The 26,681-nt window shown below is 42.4% G+C and overlaps 1 protein-coding gene across 5 annotated transcripts in view; it reads left to right on the top strand.

Moving 5' to 3' along the window:
* MAP4 (microtubule associated protein 4) overlaps positions 1-26,681 on the top strand; it is a 164,206-nt gene that overhangs the window by 54,053 nt on the left and 83,472 nt on the right. For 4 of the 5 annotated variants that reach the window (XM_065667017.1, XM_065667015.1, XM_065667016.1 and 1 more), the window contains 2 exons: positions 134-390; positions 9,845-9,907. In XM_065667017.1, the coding sequence (XP_065523089.1) occupies positions 153-390; positions 9,845-9,907 (301 nt within the window). In that variant the 5' untranslated portion in view covers positions 134-152. Of the gene's footprint in view, positions 1-133; positions 391-9,844; positions 9,908-14,124; positions 14,557-26,681 lie in introns of those variants that run through there. The other variant, XM_065667018.1, reaches the window with a different exon arrangement.

The raw sequence follows: 26,681 nt of genomic DNA, 5'->3' as shown, positions 1-26,681 counted from the left end.
GCACTAAAGCAAGTATTTCCTAAAGTGTCAGGGCACGGGAGGCACACAGTTGTCAACATCAAACTGAGGAAACTTAAATGTTTTAATAAGAGACCTTTTGTTTCTCTTCCTTCTCCTCCCCATCATGTTTCAGGTTGCAAAGGTGCTAAAGCATGGCTGACTTGGATCACAATCTCAGTCTTGCGGATGCTCTGACAGAGCCACCTCCTGAGATTGAGGAAGAGGTGAAAAGGGACTTCATTGCCACACTGGAGGCAGAGAAATTTGATGACGTGGTTGGAGAAACAGTAGATAAAACGGACTACGTTCCTCTGCTGGACGATGATGATGCAAAACCTGGGAGCCAGGAACCAAAGAGCAAACCCCATGCAGATGGTATTCAGGTGGAAAGTAAGTGTCTAAAGCACATCAGAAAGCTGCATCATTTAAGCATCAGAGAACACTTGTAATATTGCTGAGCCTGCTAAAACAGGACTTCTATAGGTTGCTGGGTTTTGGCTGAGCAATTAATTTTAAAAGCAAAGATTGAGATTAAATCCTGTTTCTTGCTTTTCTACTCTACGTTCAGTTCAGTTCTTCAGCCTGTAAAATAAGCTATTATAGCTAGTCTGCAGGAGATGCTATTATTATTTTTGTTAATACTTCATGGGCTGTCTTGGGCTTCTCAGAGAAAACGCTGAAGTGTGACTGCTATGCATGTGTATACAGCACTTTGCATCTCAAAATACTAGAATTGTGCAAGATGCTGCCACTCTGAGTGATGGCAAATGCTGGTAAGGTTTGCAGATTAGCATTTGAAGTGTTCAAGGCCAGGTTGGATGGGGCCTTGAGCAACCTGGTCTAGTAGGTGTCTCTGCGCATGGCAGGGGATTGGAACTGGATTTTCTTTAAGGTCCCTTCCAACCCAAACCATTCTGGGTTTGTTTCAGAAGTAATTTTTGTCTTAATCTTGCTGCTCATCAGTGTTGATGAAAGTAGAACGTGCAGAACTGTAATGATCACCTATCAGAATAAACAGAAGCTCCAGGCCTACAGAATGGGGAGCGATACCACAGTCCTCCTAGTCTTATTAATAAGGCACTTATTTGCGTTGTTTAGAAGTGTATCATGTGCCTTGTAATACAGAAAATGCAGGTTTGAATTTTTCACGGTAACGTAGTTCATTACACGGTAACAAATGAGTAGGAAGAATGAAGGTGGGCAAAGAGGTCATAGAACTTTGAGCTTGGGTCAATTCTGATGTGTATTGTACTCAGCTATGGTACCTCTAATGGTAGGGATTTTATATTTCAGCATTGCAGAAGTGGCAGTAACAGAGAAACATGAAGACTTGTTAACACTTTGCTGATAGTTTAAGGATGGCTTAAAATAATGCTTTGTTATCAAAGTTTTGGATTCTGAGCTATCTCAGTACCAGAATTTCTTGACATTTAAGTGATTATATAATATTGTTTTAAAATATAAATTCCTTAAGTTCTGTCCTTCCAGATGGGTGTCCCTTGAATGTTACCATCATAACTCACTATTTCGAATGAGTTCAGGTTCTTGAAGCAGGTATACTGAGGCTGATTGTTTTTGCTTGGTAATTAAAACTTGCTGAACTGCCTTGTGAGAAACTACTGCTTTCTGTGGGCAGAGATATAGGGGCGCTAATGCAGGTTCCCTTTGGGCTAGGCTGCTTATCTGCAGTTCTTGTCTCTCCAAACTTCCCTTCCCTTTCACGGTGCCTTCCCTGGCTGTACAACTGGTTGGTTGGCTGTGAGCAGAACTAGTTCCCCTCCTACATGGTAAGGGGGAGGGGGGGATGCAATTTCTTGTTCTTGGTTTGGAGATTTATTTTTCCCTTTTTTGGGATAGCTGGAGAACAGCTATGAGCATTATCTGAATCCTTGGCAAGATGAAAACAAGACCCTAACTGAAGAAATTGGACAGCTTGCCGGCCTTGAGTGGCTAAGATAATGTTTTTCAGCTTTCCACCTTGTACTAGGAGGGGAAGGACTCTCAAGCGCTGCAGTGTCAATTTACTACAAGCCAGTTCTAGGATTTGGTCCTGTTTATGTCTTGATTGGTGTATGTTTTTCCCTGAAGTGATAAGGGTGCCTATTTCTTCCATGAGATTTAGTCGATGTTTAAAATTGTTAAAAAAAAAAAAAGAAAAAGGTAAAGCTGAATGTACTTGCCTTTATTGAGGCCATAGAACAAATGAGCCTGGGAAGGTATGTTAAAAGGCCTTTAATTGGGGGGTTTAAGTGTTGCTCTAGTGTAGTGAAGTTTTGGGGGAAAGATGACTGCTATGTGAAAGGCAGCAGGAGTTCTATGTCCCTGGCTCCAAATAGGACTGCAGATAGCTTTGTTTTCCTGAGGGAGAAAGTAGCTTTCATGGATCAGGCTTTTCAGTCTCCGCTTGTTAATTTATTTATGTTAGAAGGAATGGATGTGTTCAGACAGCACTGTCTCTGCCGCTGAGATTGCCTTTCCCCAGTCAGAAGAGGTTTAATCATATGTCCTGTCATGCTCTGGCTATTCCATCTCTACTCCAGGTTTTTCTTTCACTTTTTGAATAAACCTAGGAGCCAAGTTTAACGATCAGATAGGCTCCCATTATGGGCCTGGGTGAACTGTGTGAGTGCAGAGAGATGGAGAAAGGGAGGGAGATGGAGTGAGCAGTTGTATGGTAACCTACAAATTTGACCTAGAAGAAGGCTGTAGTAACAGTTAACTTTTAAAATGGCGTTGGAACAGCAAGGCTTAAGGAGAAAGGGTTTTACTCCTTCTAGCACCTGGCTGGACATCACAATTTGGCAAATTCTGGGGTAATCCTCTTATGACATTGTGGGCTTTATGTAACACTGGAGGATCGCTTTGGGTGTGTGCTACACTGTTTGGAACTAGCTTTCCATATGGGTTCCAAGGCTCTAAGCAGTTCAGAGGATACTGTGGAGCCTCCAGTTGATGTGATGGAGGCTGTAGTGGCAGTTTTTGTTAGGGTACTCGTGTGAAGTAACGGATGTGCATCCTAAAATGCAAAGACAGAGATCTGAAAGGAAAATGCTGTGCTTTAACATCTGGCAGCATTGCTCCTGTGGAACGTTTCAGCTCAAGTGAGGACCAGTATCGTTTCTGAAACGTTTGACTGTGGTGGTGTTGAGGAATTGTGTGCAAAGCCAAGTCTGAGGCGTAACTGCCTGTGGCCTTGTACACAGTAAGTGCATGTTCTGCATTCTTGCACTCGCTGCTCACAAACTTGGCTATGAGTCTTAGCTTCATATACAGTTTTTCCATAGGGAAACCAGTCCTGAGCGTGATGTAAGGGATGAAGTTAGTTTAATTTGCTCTGGGCAGTGGCTTTGGGGTTTATTTCAAGCACACATCACCACAAGATGGCTCTGCTTGTGCTGGGAGATGCTGCTGGACAGGCACTGCTCCAGAGCCAGACATCCTCCCCTGGGACGGAAACAAAACAGCTGTGCAGCCTGGAAGCAGGCAAACCGCAATGTTTCCCTGTCCTTTTACCTCCCTTTCTGCACTAGGAGTAAGTGCCTTTCTTGCAGAAGGCAGCAACACGCCATGCTTTTGCAAAAGAAGGTTTAGACACTTCATCACATGTGAAACCAAAGATGGAAAATGTTTCATATACCGCAAAGTTTCAGAGGTATTAAAACAAGTCAACAATGATGTCAAGATACTTGTATTTTTATCTCTCATGATGCATTAAACACCTTCTCCCTCTCAAAGTCTGTCCATCCCTGTTCCTGCCCCAAAGCTGTTAAAGCTTCTCCTGCTATAAAGCCCTGTATTTATTTTTGTACAAAAACAAATATTGAGTGTGATCTGAGTGTGCACTCAGATCTGTCAGGCGCTTGTGAAACAAATATAGTTCAGGAGGCCCAGGTGATCCTGAAGGTACACTCTGAAGCTGTGTATGGTTTGTATACTCCAGCCCAGATTCCAGCTGCTTTCCCAGGACATCATGGCCCAGCTGCAGAAACTGCAGGTTCCTTTCAGAACAGGACCTTTTACCAGTCATCTGTCAGGAGTATATCTCAGTGTGAGGATGGTTTTGGTGCAGATTGTATTGCAAAGCTGCCTAGATGTTGGATTGAGTTGCTTAACTATGTAATATGCCCCTTTTCTTAAGGAGGAAGGAGTGCCTTAAGTATTGTCTCAATAAACCAAAATTTTCTTTTTTTTCCCATGTTTTATGAACGCAAGTAGAGGCATTAATCTATTTGTTATAGTTCATAAAGCAAAAGTATTTTTTTTTTTCTAGCTCAGTTGCTTTACACTGATTTAGCATCACTCAGGTAATATTTGTGCTCAACTAGTGAACTTCACTTGGAGTTCTCTGACATCAGGGATTCCGTGTCGTTGGATGCCAGACCTGCTGGTGCAGCTGTGCTGCTCTTCATCCTGTTTGACAGTACATTGGTGCTTCTGAAAGTTTTGGCATCCCAATGCACAAAACAAAGAAAGCCTTGGCTTCTATTTAAATTCAAATTCTATTTTGATTTTCATGATTAGGGAGTGAGGTTTGAGAACTCAAAACAAGTATTTGTCGTATTGGAATGCCAAAGGGCAAACAAAACTCTTAAGCCTTTTTATGGTGACAGCTGCTTAAAAGCCATTTTGAGACAGAATACTTGAATTCATTAACTGAAATAGCTTAAGCTGTTTGTTTAAGAGTTATCATCTAGTTTTGACTGCAGGACACTCTCTTTGTCAGTGGTTTTGTTCTCCGTTACAGCTATTTTTGTCTAAGCTCTCTCAAAGTTGTGTTCCACTAAGCCCATGCCCACAAATGTGTGATAAGATGATGAAACACGCAAAACAACTCGCATCCATAACCTGTCCATCTATGCTGGCCTGCCGAGAGCCCACTTTGGTTTTTGCCCTGTGGTATCCCAAGCCTAGTATGGAGCAGGCTGCAGATCTGTCAGTGAAATGTGCTCAGCTGTGGTTATACTTGCACGTGCGCTACGCCAAGTCACTGCTGGAGATTAAGGTTTTTTTTATATTGGCACTGTCCATTTGCTTGAGATTATCGGTTTAGCGAATGCTGACTTAAATTTGTTTATATAAAAACAATCCTTTGATCCACTAGCCAGATGCAAATACTATCTTGTGATTCTGATGAGGATTATGTAGTTACAACATCTTGACATGTTTTTATGCAATTTAGAAGATGAGGGGAGGAGCGCTGGCCCTGGGAAGATCGCTGGGTACTTTCACACTTGCACTCTAGCTAACTAAAATGAATTTGATTTGCTCCAAAGGAGCTGACCTTCAGAGACATAATAAGGAAAACTACTGGTGCTGGGTGGAGTTGTTTGACTTGACCTGATTTTCTGGAAGACAAACTTATCCCTGCCTGCTTGCAGAGCTTTTGTAGTAAGGTGAAAGCTATTGCCTGTATCAGACCTGCCAGGTTCCTCTGCTGTTCTGGTGGCAGGAGCTTTGTCAACTGCTTCCCCTGATGTGGCTCTGATGGCATAGAAGGAGCCTGCTGCAGCTAGCAGAGTGCACGCAGCCACTATGGTTACTAGTCAGTGTGCTGAGAGGGAGAGGAGCCCTGCAACCGCTTTTACCTATTATTTTGCCCGAATTCCTGTGCTGTTGAAGCAAATGGAGGATTTTTTAATATATATGTCTTAACATTTTATTTCATTTTTTTCAAATGAGAGAATATATGGGACTGAATAAGGTGAAACTTTGCTGAAGGAATGATTTGTGCTTGTATTCTGGAAGCTGCATAGATGTGAGAGCCCTGTCAGCTCGGTGGAATGTTAAGCTGGAAACACAGCTGGCTTTGAGCTGTTCTTGTGTTCAGCTACCATAGTGTTTGATAGGCTTTACTGATGTTTTGGTAGGATTTTTCTGGTTTGTTTCATTTTAAGTTTGCGGAGTCCTTGGTAGGGGAGGATGGGGTGTCCTGGCTTTTTTCTTTGATAGAACACAATTGGCTTAAATCACTTGCTGCCTGGGAGAGCAGTCTCAGAATGAAACTTCTACAGATGAAGTGTTTATTTTCTGAATAGCTGAAATGCACTGGGTTGCCAGAAGCACCACAGAGTGGCCTGTTTGCAGTGCTGAGCTGACCTGAAGTGTGCACAAACTCCTTGTTCCAAGCGCTACCTAGCAGGCCGATCTTACAGATGAGTATATTTTTGCAACTGAAGCAAGTGCTTAAAGTATGCAGACAGACTTGCAGACCAAATGTGTAATTTGTTGTGTTAGGCTGTATTTGTGATCAAGTTAAGTCCTGTTTTTAATGCATGGATATTCGGTAGTGGCATCAGGCCCCAGACCATGAGACTGCCCTGACGTCTCTAGTAAGCTTTCTCTAGCACAGCCTGGAAGAAGAGAAGGCTCTAAGGAGACCTTAGAGAAGCTTTTAGTGCCTAAAGGGGCTGACAGGAGATATGGAGAGGGGCTTCAGACAAGGATATATAAAATTCTGAGCAAAGTGGTCTAGTGGAAGGTATCCCTATCTGTGGGAGGGGCATTGGAACTGGATGGTCTTTAAGGTCCTTTCCAACCCAAACCACTGAGAAATGTTTCAACACCTCTGTTGTCTGTGCCAGGTGAAATGATCAGGTTCCAATGAAACTGAAAGTGGTATGTGATCATTTTGTCCAATTTAAACCAGCTTGCACTCAAGTTTTCAATTACAGTTTAAATACTGAAGAAATGGGAGTAATATTATGGGTCATGGTAATGGGGCTGTGGGGGTTGCTGTTTATTTTCCCCATCAGCAAAAGACTTTCTGACACATTTTGCCTGAGTGAAGACTAGGGAAGACTTGTGAAGCCTCTGTTAAAGTGCCGTTGTCAGCAACTTACATTAAACCTGCGTCATGACACCCATTTGAGCAGGACTTAAGAGAACTTATTGCTCTTGCAGTTGGACTAAGCTTCTCTGCTGTTAACTGGAGGGTTCAGCAGGACCTGCATAGCTCTTTAATTGGGATTTCTTGGTGTCCTGGAGATCTCATTATAAGACCTTGTTACTCCATGGGATGCCCAGTGTACCTTTTGGTAACTGTGAAATTGTGTTCTATAAACCATCCCATGACTGCAGTTTCTCCTTGCCTGATGGGTATATTCAGTGACTGGCAGTAGTTCTCCCAGTTACTACTTAAGACAGTTCTACTGTTAGAGTAAATACCAGACCTTGTAAAGACTGACAGCAGGAGGAGCTGGTGTGTTTAACTGCTAAGAAACAGGTCCAGGGATTCCTGTAGTATTTTCAGCTACTTGAAGAAGATGTAGGTGTATGTTTTTCTATAAGCTGTCTGGCAAGTTCATGTTGAATTTTTGTAGAACACCAGGATGAGCCTCTGAAAGTAACTGCAAAGACTTTCCTTTTGCTTTACTGAGGGTTGGATTAACCCTGAAGTGCTGTGTCTGAGGTATATTGCTTTTGCTCAGGGAAGGGACTCCCCAGGTAACTGAATGTGTCTCTCTTTGGGATTGATTTTGCTTTACTTAGAGGATTTATTTCAAGCCATTGCCCTGAGTGTTTCTTCACATTAAGTAGAACTGATGGCCTGAGGAGCTGAACTGCTCTTAGAGCTTACACTGCTTGTTATACTTAACTACCTAGTTTTGTTCTTGCAATGATTTGTCTTCACTGTTTCACAACTGGAAAATTGGGTAAATGCTTAGAAATTAAGTGGAGTTCGTGGAAGAAGGTACTAGAATATGTATTTTAAAACTTGGTACAGGGATAATGATTTCAATGAAGGTAATGATCTTGTAATATTCAACCTGTTATGGTGGTTGTCACCTGCAGCAACACTGTGCTGCTGACAACCTGCAGTACCAGCACAACCCACCTACTTTTGTAATGCCCAGAGTCTGATCTCAAAAGTAATAATTTGAAATATATGAAGTTTCTCAAGCAGTTTGCCTAAGTGATTGTATTGACCCTCAGCAGCCCAGTGTAGAGATTATGGGGTGAATACAGAATTTCACTAGTGTATTTTGATAATTAGAAAGAACTGTGTGAGTACTAGAACAAGTGTGCTTAAAAAAAAAAAAAAGAAAAAAAGTATTGTATTAATTAAATTCCTTAATTATTCCCAAAGTTGGTTTCTAAGCAGCATTTTCAACAATAACACACACTTGGAGATAGCTCCCTGTTAGCAGGGTGGCTTTCCAAAGGCTGCCCACTGAGAAGACTGCAAACCCAAGTTTAGGGCTTCATTCTTTGGTTCCCAGTTGCCTCAGCTGTCACTAGGTCTTGTATTGCTGCCATCTTTTCTAAGCTCAGTGTGAAAATCCTGGTGCCTGTTAAAATTTTATCTGGCAAAGTCAGAACAAGATAGAGTAAATCTCTTCGTGGTAAGTATCTTATATGCTATTTTTTGGTACTGGTGGTCTTCCACCCTGAACTACCCATGTCTAAATCTTTCCTTGATATCTGCTGTCAGTGCTGACAGGGTGCTGTCAAAGCTGAAACTGAGGTATCCTGATCCTTTTTTCTAATAGTATTAGGATAGCTTTTTCTGCAGGAAACTTGTCATGACTGAAGTAGACCAATATTTAAAAATCCTGGGGAATTAGTTTGTGCTGTTGGCTCTAGTTCTGTCACTGGATTCCGCTGCAAGAGCGCGCCTCAGGCTTCTTTACAGCCTCCTCCTTCAGGTGCTGGTACGCATCCCCTCAAGCTGTGTTTTAGGATGAGCTGCCCTGGCTCTCTCAGCCTTTCTTCATATAAGAGATGCTCCAGTCCCTTAATTATCTTTGGGACCCTTCACAGGCCTCTTTCCAGTAGCTCATCAGTCATGTAATGGAAAGTCCAGTGCTGTACCCAGGACTCCAGATGTGTCTCAACCTTGCTGAAGAGAGGGAAAGAATCACCCATTCAGCCTTCTAGCAGTTCTTTGCCCAGGATTCAGTTGATATTTTTTCTGCAAGGGCATGTTGCTGGTTCATGTTCAACTTGGTGGCCACCAGGTCCCAGGGCTCTTCTTGCAGGACCTCAAGGGCTTTTCCTGCAGGGTCTGATTTCCAATGAGTTGCCCCCAGTGTGTCCTGGTGCCTGGGCTTCTTCCTCCCTTGGTGCAGGACTTCGTATTTTCCCTTGTCGAACTTCATGAGATTCTTCTCTGCTCATTTCTCCAGCCTCACTCAGGTCCCTCTGGATGGCATCACTAGCCTCTGGTGTATCAGCCAGTCCTCCCAGTTTTGCTGAGACTGTGCTCTGTTCTATTGTTCAGGTTAATGAAGATGTTATTGGCCCCACTGGGGGACGCTTCTAGTGATCGGCCTTCAGCTGAACCTCGTGCTCATGACCACCACCCTCTGAGCCTGACTGTTCAGCCAGTTTCCTGTCCACCTCACTGCAGTTGTCTGACATGCTTTGTCAGTTTGTCTGTGTGGATGTTATGTGAGATGGTGTTAAAAGCCTTATTAAAGTTCAGGTCAACAGCAGCAGCTGCTCTTGCCTCACATTCACCAAGCCAGTGAAGTTCATCAGCTTGGCTAAACATCATTTGCTTGAAGGAAATCCAGAGTCTAGTGCTGCCCCTTAGGAAAACTTAGTTCGGTATGCATAGATAAAGAAGCTTCTAGTTGTGCCTTGAGTCTCCTTCATGGGACTAGAGTTTGTGATTGAAAAGCTTTTTCCTTTGGGTTTTAAGTTGGGCTGACTTGGTGCCATGTGGGTGCCTTCAAATTTAAAAAACAAGTTTTGGGCAAAAAATTCCCACCCTTATCTGATTTTTGATTTTTTGATAACATTACAGTAATTTTGTAACATTACAGTCCTTACAATGTTGTTTTTAAAATTTGGATTAAGATTAACTTCATCCAGTGCTAACATTCCCTTTGTTTTCTTGCAGATACTTCAGCTTCTGGGCCAACAGTTGTAGAAAATGGTGACCATGGAATAGATCACCGCACAGGTATGTGCTTAATGCTTGAAGGAAACACGTTGATTTCTTTCTTTGTTAAATGCAGGTGTGACCAAATGTATCTTCTTTTTGAGTCTTCTTCACAGGGAGTTGATTTTATTTTTAATGCTCTTTTCAATTAATTTTAAACAAAATAGAATTTCTCTTTTGGGTTTGAATTTTTTTATTTGCATAAAGCCTTGTTCTGAAGATACTGTATGCTTCATCCATGGTCAGTGTTGAGAAGGCAACTTCTAGGGTAGTGGTTCCTAAATGGCTTATAGCTGAACTTTACCCTGACCTGTGAGTGTGACTTTTCATGTTCTCCATGAGACCAACAGTGATGCCTCTTCTGAGTACACCATCTTTTGATGCAATTTTTTTATTCACTACTTAGCTGCTCCTGAAATTACACTGCTCTGTTTATTCAGGAGCTTCTTCCACTCCAAACTACCCTGCTGTCAGTATCTCCTAATACTTGCTTTAGCAATGTCAAATATATGAAGTGGAGGTCATCTGAACCTTTTTTTTTTTTTTTATGCAACATTAGGTAGACCACTATTTCAGACTTGTGAGGTATCTGGAAAATGATCTTTCTAGTCAGCCTGACATGCTAAGGTTAGTCATGTTTTAGCAGTTACAGTTAAGGATAAAAAAAGAGTCCCTTTTATAAGACTTTCTTACTGTGAATTGAGTTTCCTACCAAATTCTATCTGAACATAATCAGGATGAGCAGTACCAGCTCTGCAGCCTGTGCAGGAGCCAGCTGGTTGTTTTGTTTTATGGTGAGGAGGGTTTGAGCTTTGACAGGCTATTCTGTAGCACCTCTGTTTTCTCAAGGGTGAAATATTCAGAAGTCAATTGTCATCCTGTCGTTGGTAAGAGCTATTTATTTGGTCTCCCTTGTCATGATCTCCAGCTCAGCTTTAGCAGCACAGATCGTTGCTGAGGTGGTTTGGGTGTGCCCAGTATTGGCATCCTTTCTAGTTCATTGGTGTGGCCCTGAGATGGGGCTGAGTTAAAATGCTTCTTTGCTGTAATTCTCTTTAGAGGTGAGCAAGCTTCATCTTCTTCTTGAGGGTGGGAAATTAAAATTGGTCTTTGTACTCAATTTGCCATTGTAAATCTGGTCAGAAAGAAGCTGTGCATCTTTTAGAATTTAGTATCAAACTGAAATTAAGAACACTTCTGAATCTTATACTCTTCTCTCTTTTAAGTATATATATATATGTGTATATATATATATATAACTAAATGGAGACAGAAATAAAATCGAATTTATGATACTCCAGGTATAATTAATTAAATGCATTGGAATATTTTTATTGGACATCTCAATTGTGTTTTAAAAGTATCTTGTTTATTTAATACTAGCTTTCTGAAGGATTAACTCTTCACACACTGAATGCAAACAACTTTGATCAAAGATACTTTCATGTGTTGGGAGCTTTTTAATTTATTAATGTGTTCTATCTTTGTGGAGTTGGATTTAAGTTTTTTTTCTTGTTAAAGACTGTCTAAAAGTGACATCAAAGTGGTAGGAACAGCATGTCAAAGGATGAAGAGTTGTGGGCATCAAGTTAATTAGGTCTAACAGAATAACAGAAGGTTTATGCAACACAGCTGCTTCACAGGCTCTTTCTCCCTACCCCTTCTCTGTGGAATACTTGAAATAGCTATGCTTATGTGTTGGGGAGTGAGAGAGAAACACTGACTTACAATCATACAACGGGGGCTCTTTTCAGAGTTGAAGAGCAGTTGATGCTCTGCAGAAATACAGGTGAGTTCTTCCACACCAGGTGATGGACTTCAGCAGTGCCTGGTTCCATTTTAAATAGGTGATGCTGCCTAAAGCTCTTAGTCCCTGGCCCTAAGCCACCTTCAAGTTTTGGCTGGCTTACTTGTTTTCAGCTGGATCTCTTCCCTAATCTGCCTCTCAAGCTGAAATTATTCTTAAGGATGTGCAGTGTGGGCTCAGTGCAGAGGTGGGAAACAAGTAGCTGAGAGACGAGTAAGGAAGGAGATGCTCAAGGTAACCAGCTTTTTGCTACAAAAAGTAGTGTTAAGAGCTATAGAGTGAGCTTTTAAAAGCAGAGCTGTGTTTGAGTTAAGTTCTGAAACAAACTTCAAGGAAAATACTGGGGAAAGAGGTGGTTAAGCTATTTGAGAATCCAGATGTCTGCTGTCTCTCCATCTAGATCACAGGAAGCACTGCTGCACATTTCTTTATTTATTATCACCTATCACATAAAACAGGGTGATTACTTGTTACTGGTTTATTACCTGCAACATTATCTACAGACATCTGGTGTATGCATACGCAGGGGTTAGAATTAGTCAGGACTGAAGTTTTAGTGCTGGTTTGGCAGCCTGTGCTGCCTCCTGACCGGATGCCCCACTCCAAAATACTGTTAATGTACTAGATGGCATAAATCCAAAGCTAATGTAACTTAGGGGCAAACCCCTACATTAACTGTTCAATTATCTTTATTATAACAGGGATGCATTTAAACCACTGATGCAGGGATGCATATAGCTCAGTATTTCAGAGCATAAAGAAAAAACATGACCAGTTAACTTTATATTAGCTGTTCACTTGAGGGTACAAACCTGTGTCCGTGAGGTAGAGAAGAACCCTCTGCACCCATTTGCTTTCCCTGGAGGGGAGAGGCCAGCTGCTTCTCTGAAGGGTTCAGTTCTTGGCAGTGCTGAGCCTTACGTGATGATCGCTTATTTAGCTTGTGGGGTTTTTGTTTTCTTATTTTTGAGAATTAGAGAGCTGCAGACCTGAAGCTCTGGCTCGGGTGCTCAGCACATAGACTGAACCTCTATTAATTCTGTTCTTCCTTATAAGGATGAATAGAAGAGCGGCTGGTGCAGTGTTTGGAGGGAAGCTGTGAATGTCTGGTGCAACTCAAGCGAATGAATCAGTGTGTGGAAATTGTTAATGGCTTATAATCACATAGAAATTATAAGGTTAGAAGTTAATATAACTTATAAATTGCAAGTAATATTATATATATAAAATATAATTATAAATTATATTAAAGATTATAAGCCGTCCAACATAAGAAGGACATGGACCTGCTGGAGCAAGTCCAGAGGAGGCTGTGAAGATGCTTTGAGGGCTCGAGCACCTCTGCTATGGAGACAGGCTGAGAGAGATGAGCTTGTTCAGCCTGGAGAAGGCTCCGGGGACACCTTGGAGCAGCTTCCAGTGCATAAAGGGGTTGACAAGAAAGCTGGAGAGGGGCTTTTGACAAGGGTCGACAGGGACAGGACAAGGGGGGAATGTCTTTAAGCCTTGTGAGGGTGGTGAGGCCCTGGCACAGGATGCCCAGAGGAGCTGTGGCTGCCCCATCCCTGGCAGCGTTCAAGGCCAGGTTGGACGGGGCTTGGAGCAACCTGGTCTAGTGGAAGGTGTCCCTGCTCATGGCAGGGGCTTGGAACAGGATGGTCTTCAAGGTCCCTTCCAACCCAAACTACTCTGTATGTTCACTGATGGCTGCAGGTATTGAGTTAGGGAGCTAACTGCTAACTCTTAACAGCAGGTTTAAACAAACAAACAAAAAGTCTAATTTTGAACTGTGCAATGTTTGGAACTCCTTATTGCAGGATATTTGCCTAGAGTTCAAAGGAATTATATATATATATATGTAAAACCCAACCAAAACAAATTTCTGCAAAGAAATCCATCAGGGATGAGCATATGGTTTAATCTGGATATCTGTTTCTCCAAGATCCTGATCATTATCTTGCTGGAAGGTGAGAAGTAACCTGGGGAAGTATTGCTGTCAGTGTTCATACTTTCCCTAGCTGGACTTTCTCCCCAGCCAGCCTGCTTGTTGTTCTGTCATCCGAGATCAGGTCACAGAAATACTGAGTCACTGTTTTCAGAGCAAATTGTGCTTTTAAGCAGCATCCTGAGCTGCTGCTCTCTTGATAACTGTCACTAATCTTGATTTATCACAGCTGATTTTTGCATGTGGCACAATGTCAAGCCATAGCATGACTAGTGATATATTTTCAGACACTTCTAAAAGTAAAATTCCACATGTCTCGTATCTGGCTTTTGGCAAATCTCCTGGCTGCACTAAATGAAATATTGCTTGTTGTGCAGTGTGCTACCTGAATGTTCATGTTTACTAATAACTTGCGCTTTTTTGCCCCTTTCCCCATCCCGTTTCCCTCTCCTACTTCTTTTCCTCTCTTCTATTTTCTCCTCCTAGAAGCCTAGACTGTCTCCTAACACTGGGGCTGCCACTGATACAAGACCAGTGTACTTTTCTACCCGCCATTACACTTCTAAAATCTTCAGCATTTTACAGAGCTCTTGCTTTACATCCTTGGACTTTACGTGTAGAAGAAACCAAAGGGTAGCTGTGCTGTTGGCCGATCAGCCCTGCTCCTCCTCCCTCTCTGCTCTGCAGTGCTTGTTGAAACCTTCCTTTCTTTGTGTAAGCACAAATATGCGTGATGATTTTGGACTGCACTATTTCAGCACTCCCACTGGTTTTAAATCGCCACTACAGCTCCATTTTCAGTTCAACCATTTTAATTTATATACTTTTTCATGGATACTTAATAACAGAAGGTTTGATGTTAAAGTTGTGCTTTCATAGCGGATGGGTCCACCATGACTGCAGCCCCTTTTCCTTCTCCCCGCAGCCTTGTAGAATAATGCTGTTACCTGCCTTTATCCTTGCTGCTTTGAAACCTTCTCTTAGGAGGTTTTAATCTTTAATAATGTTGTCTTCTTTGAAACATGGGTTTTCACATCATAGCAGTTACTATACAGACTTGAGAAACAGATTAGGAAAAGTCCATGTTTACTGAGACACAAGCAGGTTGTCTCTGGCTTGTGTGGGGTCAGTTGTGGGGTTCCAGTGCTTGCCATCAACTGGGGGTATGAAGGAAAATGATCAGCCCTAAATTCCTGCCTCAGGAAGTTGTTTTGCTGCCATATTGCTTTCTGAAGCCTTGGAAGTAAGAAAGAAAATTGCCTTTCTCTAACTTCATACCTCTAGCTTTGGTTTGATAATGACAACTTTGGATGGAATTTTACTTGGCATGAAAAATAGTCTGTCCTTTCTACATCTGAGAGAAAGAAAAGATCTAAGACTAAATTGTTAAATCTGTGCTGAAATATTTATGACTGTTTCCAGCACCACCAAAAGGAATGGGACAGTTTGAACCTAAAACAAACTGCAAGAGCTCAGCAAATCCATTGCAATTCCTGCTGTCTCTATAAAAGGTGCAAAGGTTTCCAAACACTAAAGTATTAGTTACTGCCATTCAACAGAGAAAACTAAATTATTTCCTTCTTTGGAATTTTGAGAGACTACTTAATATTTTACATGAGGCTAAGGGTTTTTGTAGATGAGTGAACATTTTGTTCGAGTTTGTTATGTAGCTAAAGGGACCTTGCCTGCAACACCTGATAAAAGTACAGGATTTATTCGAACCCAAATCTAGTTTTAAGGTAGGACGTGATGCTCCAAATTACCTAAGGATAGCATTCTATCACCTTCACTTGCCTAAAAAAATGGTATTTTCTTGTTGTGAAGAAAGTAGCTTGTACCTGAGCATTCTTAGTACCCTGCCAGTACTTGTGACTACATTCTGATGTTGTCTACTAATGACTTACTGTATTGCACCTTGAATGAATACTACTATTCAATGAAAGGTTTTCTTTGAAGATCCCCCTCAAATAGGGACCCTTGGAGTCTTGATTATTTATTTATTATTATAATCTGAGACCTCACCTGCTCCCCACCCAGGGTGGCAGTGTCCAGAGTTGCTGCAATGAACTGTGTGTAATCTGCCAGTTTAATGATGTGCCTCAGAACTTGAGGCTTTCATTCTCTAATTTCGTAGCAATTCATTACTTTTCCCACCATTCCAAGCCTCGTTAGTAGCTGAGATCCTCATGGTGCCAGTTTCTGAACAAGCAACACTGTTGGCTTCTCCTCCGAGGTAGATAGCTGTCACTTCTAAGAAACCTCATTGCCTATAGGCACTCAGCTGCCAAAGCCGGGCTCTTCCCTTGCCAGTCCAATATACAGAGCCACCACACTTAAAGCCAGCAGCCTTTGCAACCAAATCCTGGCTGAGCTACAAAAATAAGCATTTCCCCGTGGACTAGAGCTGTAATGGTAGTTGGGACACAGCATACATGGGCGAGCATGGCTGTCACAGGAAATAATGCCACAGGGTAGCACGTAGCCAACAGCCTTCACGTTAGACAAGTCTGCAAAGCGTCATGAGTGCCCTTTCAGTGGGTGGGAGGCCCGACTCATGCTGGTCTGCAGGCTGCTGGACCATTTCTCCAGTTGAACTTCACATGTCACGTCATCTGCTCAGTCACACTGAAAGGTGAGGGGTGAGCAGTGGCGTGTGATGCAAGGAGAGGTGTTTGGTCCTTGTTGTCATGAAGTGCTTTCCTCTTGGGGTGTTCTTTGGTACTTGTTGCCATATAAGGAGATTGTTGCGTTCTTGGCCTTATTTTTAAAGACCTCTTTGTAGCTATTTTTTTGATTTTGGAGCAAGGCAGCATCGTGGCTGGTTTGGAGGTGTTTAACTTGGTTCCCCAAGCCATTCTTTCTCACCTTTTGCCTTAAGTGGGCTTAAAGATTTGTGCCCTAGAAATAGAGAATAAATCATGAATTACAGAGAGAATTTCTCTGATTGAATAATAGGAGGTTTCAGATTAACTGAATATCAGACATTCTCCCTCTCCCACAGTTGCTTTATTTTACTGAAATGCAATAATGCTTCAACATGTTGGCTGGAGGGGAGTTTCTAGCACTTGTAGTGGTTGGTTGAGCTGTGGAGTGATCTGCCTGCTGCAGGAGCCCCCAGCTCAGTGGACTCAGGTGGGATGAGCATGAGCTAAGCAGGACAGCAGAGCCCTGAGCAGCCCAAAGCAGAGACTGTGAATGCAGGCAGGGGCACCCCCAGGGATTAGGCACTCTTGCAGCTGCTAACACGAATAATTCATTCCATTACACTACCACTTTTTTTCTTTTCTCCCACCATATTTTTATGCTGTTTATTTTAAATGTCATTAGGTTTACAAATCTGAATGTGACCTGTAGGTGGAGGAAGAGCTGGTTCTTTCTGTGTGTTTGGGGGTGGGCGTAAGGGCGTGTAGGAGGGTGAATGTGATATGGCTCACCTTTTTGTCACTCCCAGAAAATGCACATGTATCTTGCTGAAAACTCAATGTAGTAAATGAATATGCAGGGATGTATGTTTCATTTTTCAGGTTTTATTTTCAGAAAGCCAGGTAGCTACCAAATGTGCTTCTTTGTTTAAACTTCATGTTATTCATACTTCCAGTATTTGGAGATGATACTATATCTTTGCAGAATATACTCTTAACTTTCTTGTGCTTACAAGCTTGTCTGTTATCGCTTCTGGTTTTTCTTAATGATTCCAATGCTTTGTATGATGTGAAGTTGTACATCAGTGTTGAATAAATCGCCCTAATAAACATCTCAAACTAACCTCTCAATAGTTGTACTGTGGTGAGAGTCGTCTTGGATTCTGCTGCTTGTTTGTGGTTAATATCTGCAGGTAGCTGTACGTGACTGATTAACCGTGCTGGCATTATTGCTGAAAGATGTAAATGGCTTAAACTGGAAGATTTTGCAGCTGGCCACGTTGGGAAAGAAACCTGTCAAAGAATTGATATGGTTAATACATTAAAATGGAAATTATTTCTGTGAGCCACATGATTTTGTTGTTGTTGCTGGGGGTGTGTGTGGTTATGCAGCAACAGAAAGGAGAACTTCTTCCTGCAATGCTCAAGGAGTAAAATTGAGCTGGGGATGGATGAGATGGATACTCGTTTCCATGCTGGACTTATCAGGTACCCAAATATCTGCATGTATGAAGTAGAGAGAAAATAATGCCTAGGATTGGTGGCAGTGCACCACTTCTGTCTTAAAATGCTTGATTTGTGGGAGGATTCACAGAGAAATTATGTGTCTGGGGGGGGGTTGGTAATACACACTTGACAATATTTCTGAGGATATGGTGTATACAATGGGAGGATTTAACTGCCACTCCAGCTGAAGTTCAGTCTTTGGTGTTTGTTATCTAACCCACTTGTGCTGTTGAGTAAGTTGCTAGTGCATGAAGTTAAAGAACAAACCAACCAAAAAAATCCACCTAAAACCCTCACCCTACTCCCCCAAAACCCCAAACAACCCAACAAATCCCACAAAATCCCTGGAAAAGTCATTCCTTATGTTTAACACTTTCTAAATAGGAAATACTTAATGGTGTACTTTCTAATTAAAGCTGTTTTTCCCCTTTTACCTGCCTGCATGTTTCCCGCTTGGTGCAGTTGTTTATTTATAAAGGCTTTTATACTTTCTGGGCTGAAGAGAGAGCTCTTCAGGCTTTTCAGAATGGGTCTGCATCCAGACGTATTCACTAAAAGAGAGTTCAGGTTTTCTGTGCTTCAGTCTAAAAACAGCAGCAAACTGAATAATTGAGAAGATTGTTTAGTTCTGCAGATGGGCATGACTAAGGTTTTCTGTGTGTCTGATCTTTTGGGGGTAATTAAGCCTGTAATGGCTTCAAGCTGAAAGAGGGGAGGTTTAGAAGAGAACTTGGGAAGAAGTTCTTCCCTGTGAGGGTGGTGAGGCCCTGGCACAGGGTGCCCAGAGAAGCTGTGGCTGCCCCATCCCTGGCTGTGTTCAGGGTCAGGTTGGACGGGGCTTGGTGCAACCTGGTTTGCTGGGAGGTGTCCCTGCCCGTGATAGGGGATTGGAACTGGATGAGCTTTAAGGTCCCTTCCAACCCAAACCATTCTGTGATTTTTATGATTGTTTTTAGGCCTGAGATACAGGATGGGGTAGGGGAAGGTGGGCATCTAGCTGGAGGGGTCTGAGACCCAGGGAGCAGAACTTGGGGGTCTTATATCTCTGTGCTTCCTGACTTCTGATGAGGATCCTGGGTAGGAGTCAGAGGTGCTGCTGGGGGATGTGCGGCATCTTTCTCATTCCTGGGGGTGAATGTGCAGGATGAAGGCTCCTGCTTTGCTGTGTGCCCATTGTGTAGCTCTGAAGGAGCTAGGAGTCTTTCAAAGAAGAACCTTTGTGGCTTTCTACAGCTAGTGGAAGAGCTGAGTAGAGGTTAGCCTAATAACACCTCATGAGCTACCCCCAAACAGTTCAGAAAACTTAAAGAAACTTTCCAGATGTTGAAAAACTCATAATCACTGGGAATGTGAGAGAAATCAGGGTAAGTCTTTTCTTAGAACACAACTTTGCTTAGAAAACTGGATGGCTCTGAAGAGCCCTTTCCATGCCCTGGATTAGATCAAGGTCTGTAATTCTCACATGGCTGGAGTGTTTGGTGGAGCGTCGTGCAGGGGAGAGAAGTCACTGAGCACTCGCATCACAGTGAAGATGACTCACGAGATCACAGGGGCACAGATCTGTCACTTCAATGTGTATTTCATTAATACAACTTTTCTGTATTGTTTGACTGTGTTCTAGTTCAACGTACTTGATGGATATTAGAGTTCTTACAAACTGAAAAGGTGCATTAAGAGCTGCTTAACAATGGTTCTTTAAGTGTACATAAGGTCTTGCAGCAGCTTGGCATTAAAATACTACATGTCTGTGCTAAAAGTAGTTCAGTTAAGAGCTTTCAGTCTTTAACTTGCTATTCTATAGCTCAGTGAGTTGAATAGTTCCTTTTGGAGTGGAAGCGATGTAGATGTTTACTGATCACCATGGAGGAGGGTGTCCTGAAAGAAGTAATTAATGCTACAATTTTCTAACTCCTTCTTTCTGTTAAGACTTCGGATGTTTTTGTGAATATTCAGTTTAGAATGCTGGTTTCATGTGAACCTTGAGATGACCCTTTGAGTCTCTGATATCCTGAGAATAACTTATTTGAAGAACTGTGACTGTGGAAGATAAAATAGGGGAAATTTATGTCTCTGTGTGGAGGAGGAGCAAGCTGCTACTAACAAAAACTTTTTTCACAGATGAATTTTTTGTGCAAAGAAGCTCAAGTGTTGTAGTGTACCTCTAAGGCTTTCGGTGTTTTTCCCCAGCATTGGACACAGTTAAGATTGGGCTGGGCATGGTGCTGTGCAATCTAGTCTACGTCATACTTTGCCTAGAAAGATTGGACCAGATGATTGTTGACATGCCTTCCAACCTGGGATTGTATGGTTCTATGATTTGTAACGCTGCGATGCAGTGAGCAAGTTCCATGCCAGACAGATAACATTTTTTGCTCTAAATAATGGTTTTGATTTCCTTCATCATTGAAGCGTTCTAAATAATCTGTTTTCTTGGGGTAAGTTCTGTGTAGTTTCTGCCAGAAATGTTCTTTCTAATAAAAACCAAACAAACGACTACACCCTCAAAGAAAACAGAACAACCCCTCCCCCCAAAAAAAACCCAAACAAAAACCAACAAAACAACATAAACACTTCCTTATTTCTATTTTAAATTCAGTGCACTTGAAGCAAGCAAAACTTTGAGGAATTTACTTCCAGTATAGAATCATAGAATCAGCTAGGTTGCAAAAGACCTTTAAGATCCTCAGCTCCACATAGGTAGCTGTACACTGATCGACTCATCTCTTCTTTCTTTAAAGGGATTCTGAATGTTGTTGACTGTAAGTCAGTCTGTTCATGGTACCTTTATTGGGCACTGATAGGCAGATTACTTTGGTTCCAGGGTAATTTCTGAACCACATGGTCTGGAAGCGCATCGTCATGTGCGCCCCTGTGTGTACCTGTTTGTAACAAAAATCAGGCTGCTTCCAAGGAATTTCATCAGCCTCCTTTGAAGATTCTGGATGTGCAGCTTGCTCATCAGTCTCATGTCTGGTATATTAATGTTTTCTTTGATCATCCAAGCAGAGGAGACTCTCTCCTGTATGGTGCTAAATACACACATACAAACTGATGAAAGCCTTTGGAATGACAACTTTTGTATTCCACTTCCTTATGAAATCATAGGAAAGCAGAACAGTGCAGGTCATCTCCTGCAGAAGCCGCTGCCTTTTCAGAGTCCTACTTAATCTAGGAGTACTGAGTCCATCTGGGGAGGGATGCAAGCACCACACCTTTTGTCCTGGAGGATTTTGTTCAGAGGAGCAAAAAAATTCAGGTGAGAAGTACCCTTTGTGGTAGCAATTACTTTCTGCTCTTTAGGTTTAGGAAAAGCACAGTTCCTGAGCCAGCATCTGAACCGAATGGCTGCTGGCATCTGCAGAGGGATCCTTGCATTGTGGAGACAAACTCTAAAGGGGTTTATGTGAAATACACCACATGTTTTATGAACCTAACTGATGCTTGTGCCTTTGCTTCATGCAGTGAATCAGTAGTACTTCACACATCTTTTGTCCATTTTCACAACATACATCTATTTCTCCTATGCTTGCTTTGGGCAGATGTAGATTTCTGACCTCTAACTTGCTTGTCTACGTATTAAATAGAAATAACTTTTCGAAGTGAAATGACTTAATAATTATGAGTCTAAACGGACTTTGAAATTTCAGTTCCTATGCCAAAATAAATGTACATAGTGCATCTATTCTTGTAAGTGTGGCTGCTGGCTGTTTGCAAACCCGAGTACTTCCTACTTGTAGGAGGGCATGTTTCTCTGAAACTCCCTCAATCTAATGCACATGTAATTCATAGTCTTGGCACAGTGACAAAAGTTGTGGGTTTGATGAATTTAATGAACTCTATTGGGAAAAGAAATTAAATTCTATAATAGTAAGTTATTCTTGCTAGAGATTTTGTATCTTGACACTGCTGGAGGGGCAGGAGGGCCCAATCTGAGTTGGCTTCTGATGGTACATGCTCACTAATATGTGAAGAAAGGGGAGTGTTGACAAGCTAAGAGGGCTGAAGCATCTCTCCTATGGAGACAGGCTGAGAGAGCTAGGCTTGTTCAGCCTGGAGAAGAGAAGGCTCCGGGGACACCTTAGAGCAGCTTCCAGTGCGTAAAGGGGCCCACAAGAAAGCTGGAGATGGGCTTTTGACAAGGGCAGGTAGGGACAGGACAAGGGGGAATGGCTTTAAACTGACAGAGGGGAAACTGAGATAGGATCTGAGGCAGAAGTTCTTCCCTGTGAGGGTGGTGAGGCCCTGGCACAGGGTGCCCAGAGAAGCTGTGGCTGCCCCATCGCTGGCAGTGTTCAAGGCCAGGCTGGATGGGGCTTGGAGCAACCTGGTCTAGTGGAAGGTGTCCCTGCCTGTGGCAGGGGGTTAGAACTGGGTGAGCTTGAAGATCCCTTTCAACCCAAGCTATTCTATGATTCTATGAAAACAAAAAAGTCTCCAAAAGCCCTAAGCAGAAACCTACAAACAAACAAACAAGCCCCCCCCCCCCAAAAAAAAAAAAACCAACAACCAAACCCACAAACAAAAAAAAAAACCCAAAAAACCCCAACCAACCAAAAAAAACCAACAAAAAAAGGAAACCCATGTGACTATGCACCATATAGCATTTATATGGTTGCATGGTGTAATTGTAAAATCAGGCATGCATGCAATTTGCAGTACTTTCCTGCGTGGGGATGTTTTTTAGTGTAGATGCTGTGTTTAGTAGCAAGTTCTGAGTTGGCTCCTGGTTGTACATAGTTGCTAATACACAAGGAATGGGAGTGTTGACAAGCTAACCCTTAGACTGGCTGTCTCGAAATTCTGATCAGATCCTGACAGAAATCAGTCCACTTTTTTAGATCTATTAATTGACGTGCTCAAGAAGCTTTTCTTCCCAGGCCTAGTCTTGTTTGCTGCTTGTAGCAAATCAGCTTAAGTAGTTGTGTAACGAGCTCTGTTATTTGGAGGAAAGCAGAGCATGGCAGGATCTGCTTTATTAAGTGCTCCCCTTCTCTAGGGCCAAAGAGGGACCTGCACCTGGGCAACTCCCCATGAGGCTCAAGACACCGAGTATGTCACTGAAGACATCGCTGTTTCTGGGCTGTGGTGGTGCTGTGGTGTGGGGAAACAAAGCTTTGAGCTAAGGGAAGGAAGAGAAGGGGGTGAGGCATTGGCACAGGTTGCCCAGAGAAGCTGTGGCTGCCCCATCCCTGGCAGTGCTCAAGGCCAGGTTGGACAGGGCTTTGAGCAACCTGGTCTGGTGGAAGGTGTCCCTGCCCATGGCAGGGGCTGGAACTGGATGAGCTTTAAGGTCCCTTCCAACCCAAACCAGCTTGTAATTCTATGAATTAGCAAGGGTATAGGTTTTTCAGAAAACCAGCAGGGTTTTGTACCAAATATCTTTCTGGGTTCTTAAAAGAGCTCCACTTGTGGCTACAAGGAAAAGGAGAGCCTTATTTTTTATTTTTTTTTTTTTTTTTTTAATAAAAACCCAACCAACCAACCAACCCCCCCCCCCAAACTGTTGCCATGGCTGTGTCTCTCTCAAATGGTATTTTCTTAGCAACCTGCGACTTCAGCTTTTCACTTTTTGCTTCTAAACTTTGTTTCAAAGGTGGAATGTGTCCTGACTTGACTTGTTGAATGGAAAATAAAAACAGCTTATAATGAAGTAGTACATATGTTGAGAGGTATATTAAAAGCTTTATGGTGAGGCTTAGTGAGATATCAGAAATGGTAATACAAAACCTTTAAGTTTTGCAGTGTGTTTAAGAGTCATTCTAGTCATGACCTGACAGCTCGATGAATTAATGTGTTATTTATTAAGCTTGAATTTCCCAAGCATGGAGCTGTTACTTAAAATATTCAAGCTATGAGCTTATATCTTGAATTTAACCTCTTATTAATGCATGTAAACCAAGTGATTTGGGGGAGTGTGCTTAAAGAAGTGTGCAGACTCATTTCTAATAGGCCATGTGAACCCTTTTTCTCTCTGGCCATCCTTCAAGTTCATTAGCTTTTACATAAAATCAGCTTGATTGCTGTTTCTCAGAACTCCCTTTCTGTGTACCCCGAATATTTTTGTGCGTATAATCTTGTAAGGAAAATAAAACAAATAGTACTGTAAGACACATCAAAATTTAGTCTAAACATTTTATTATAATTTTTCTGTTAGATTGCGTTAATTATTTAGCTTAACAATAGGTATTTATATTTCACGCCAGATCCATTAGCTAGATATTTGCCTTTGAGCTAGTAATGTGGCCAAACCCCAGGGATAAGCTACTGAGCTAACAGCAAAAAGCAAATGGGAGTGCAACTCTGCAGTGATGTAGTCATAGAATCAGAATGGTCAGGGTTGGAAGGAACCTTAAAGCTCACCCAGTTCCAATCCCCTGCCACAGGCAGGGACACCTTTCACTAGACCACGTTGCTCCAAGCCCCGTCCAACCTGGCCTTGAACACTGCCAGGGATGGGGCAGCCACAGCTTCTCTGGGCAACCTGTGCCAGGGCCTCACCACCCTCACAGGGAAGAACTTCTGCCTCAGATCTCATCTCAGTCTCCCCTCTGTCAGTTTAAAGCCATTCCCCCTTGTCCTGTCCCTACCTGCCCTTGTCGAAAGCCCCTCTCCAGCTTTCTTGTGGGCCCGTTTATGCACTGGAAGCTGCTCTGAGGTCTCCCCAGGACCCTTCTTCTCTCCAGGCTGAACAAACCCAGCTCTCTCAGCCTGTCTCCATAGCAGAGGTGCTCCAGCCCTCTGAGCATTTTTGTGGTCTCCTCTGGACTTGCTTCAACAGCTCCATGTCCTACTTATGTCATTGCCCATATGGAGGCATGAACAGCAAGGTGGCTGGCAGCTGCTGGCTCTGATACCCATCGGGAGCTCCAGCTAAACCTCTGTACAGCAGGGTCTGCCAGAAGGTTTGTTGTGTAAAAGATTCCACACTGCTCCAACATTCTGTCTCCTTTTCCCAGTACACAGACTCTTTTCCTTTTTTCATCCCTTCTTCCTCTTCTGAGCACGGGGGTTCTGTTTATAAAAACTGATTTAATAGGGGTTTATCCTGCTTACATGTAAATTCAGAAAGAGCTGTGTGCTAGGATGTCAGAATGGCTTTGAGAGGGGCATGCGACCTCTCATAAATATGAACCTGGTGGTTAGGAAACTTCCCTAATCCTGGCTCTAGTTGTAGCTCACTCGGGGGCCTTAGCTCTTTAATCTTATTCCATTTCAGTCCCATCACTGAAAATAGGGTAAGTCTGATTATGTTGTGCATTTTATCATTTATAGCTGTGCTGCATCTGTTGTTATCAGAGCGTTCTCATTTCAGTGGTGTTGACTAGTACCAGGGGTAATCTTGGATTAATCTGATCTTTTTCTGGAAAAATCTTGTAGTTAAGAAACATATCTAGATATGGTGAGGCTGAGCAAGAGGAGAGCTTTGGTCGCTTGAGAGTAAATCTGCACCTCAGAGCAAGTGTGTCTTTTAAATGGTGAAGCAAGTGGAAATTCAGCTTAGATGCTTAAGAAGCTGGCTGCTAGTGTTCCCTCATTAAAACCCATAAAACTTCTCTACAGAAATATTCTTGAGCAAATTCAACTCAGTCTTGCATGAGTAATTCGCCGAAAAATAAAGAAATAACCATGCTCATCAGTAATCCCCCTTTTTGCTGCTGTTTTGGTGCAATTTGTGCAACTAATTGCCAGCTCCAACTCATAAAATACCAAATACACCTTCACTAGAGTTTGTGTATTCTAAAATACTCAGGCTTTTGTCCAGTATAGCATAAACATTACCTGAATTATTGCCGAATGATTTGCTTTGCAACTTTCTGGAGTTAAAAAACTCCACAACAAGACAAGAGGTATGCTCAGGATCCTGCTGTCCTCTACTGCCCTGGGTGCTTTGCCTGGTCCTCTCGGAAGGGATTTCTTCTCCTGGAGGTAATGCTGTAAATGAGGCTTACCCTGTTCTTGGAAATTGTGCCAAATGCAGTGTTTGATCAGGTTTTTTTTAAGTACGTGCTCCTTCTTTTTCCATTTACGTTGATGAATACTGTGTGACATCTCCCTTCCTTCATCCAATGTGATAAAAGCTCACCTCTATGTGTCAGGGTTGGTCCCTTCATACTTGAAGCTGCTCTTTCCTGCAGTAATGGATGGGGGTAGGATCATGGTTTCTGTAATGGGGAGATGATGTGGTCTCTGAAGAGGAGGCTGTTCCCATAATCTGGCAGCTCATTTTAGCAGCACTGAATGGCAAAATAAGCTGCTTCCTGGAGATGACTGGGTAGGAATTGATATTTCTTAGCAGGCATCTGGCTGTTTGCATTTAATCAATGCCTCTTAAACTGTGCAAGATTAACAGCTCCCTTAGGAGGGATCATACAGCTTCAGGGCTATAGATATTTCTGTAGACAATTGGTGCTGTAGGCAGCTATGAAATTAGAAATGACTTAGTGAGGCACTGAAGTGACATGAGACTCTAGGAAGTGAACAAAACATGATTCATCCCAGAAAAGAAATTATCTGGAAGGGATGCTTGATTTTATTTTTTCATGTAACTTATGTGATTTAACCTTCTTCCTCTTGACTAAAGCACACTGTATTTAACCTACCCATTCTGAAAGAGCATTTTCTGTAGTTGTCTGTGACAAGTTAGATTTTTCCATGCCCTCAGGTTAGTCTGGCTTCCTGAAAAACCAGAGTGTCTGGCTAAACATGCTGTCTTTCTCTGCTCTTTCTGAACTGCTGGGGATTTAGCAGTTACTTGTGTTTAAGAGGGTTGGTAGTTTCTTCAGAGATGACTGTAGGGCATTTTGTTCTTCTCGAGTCCTCTTTCCTGTGCAGATTAAAGCTTATAAATTTAATTGGCTCTTTACCAGAATCAAGAGGAAAATGCACTGGTAGTTC

The sequence above is a fragment of the Lathamus discolor genome, chromosome 2 (assembly GCF_037157495.1).
Source record: "Lathamus discolor isolate bLatDis1 chromosome 2, bLatDis1.hap1, whole genome shotgun sequence".
NCBI classification, from domain to species: Eukaryota; Metazoa; Chordata; class Aves; order Psittaciformes; family Psittacidae; genus Lathamus; species Lathamus discolor.
This window is presented reverse-complemented; position numbering and strand designations above follow the sequence as displayed.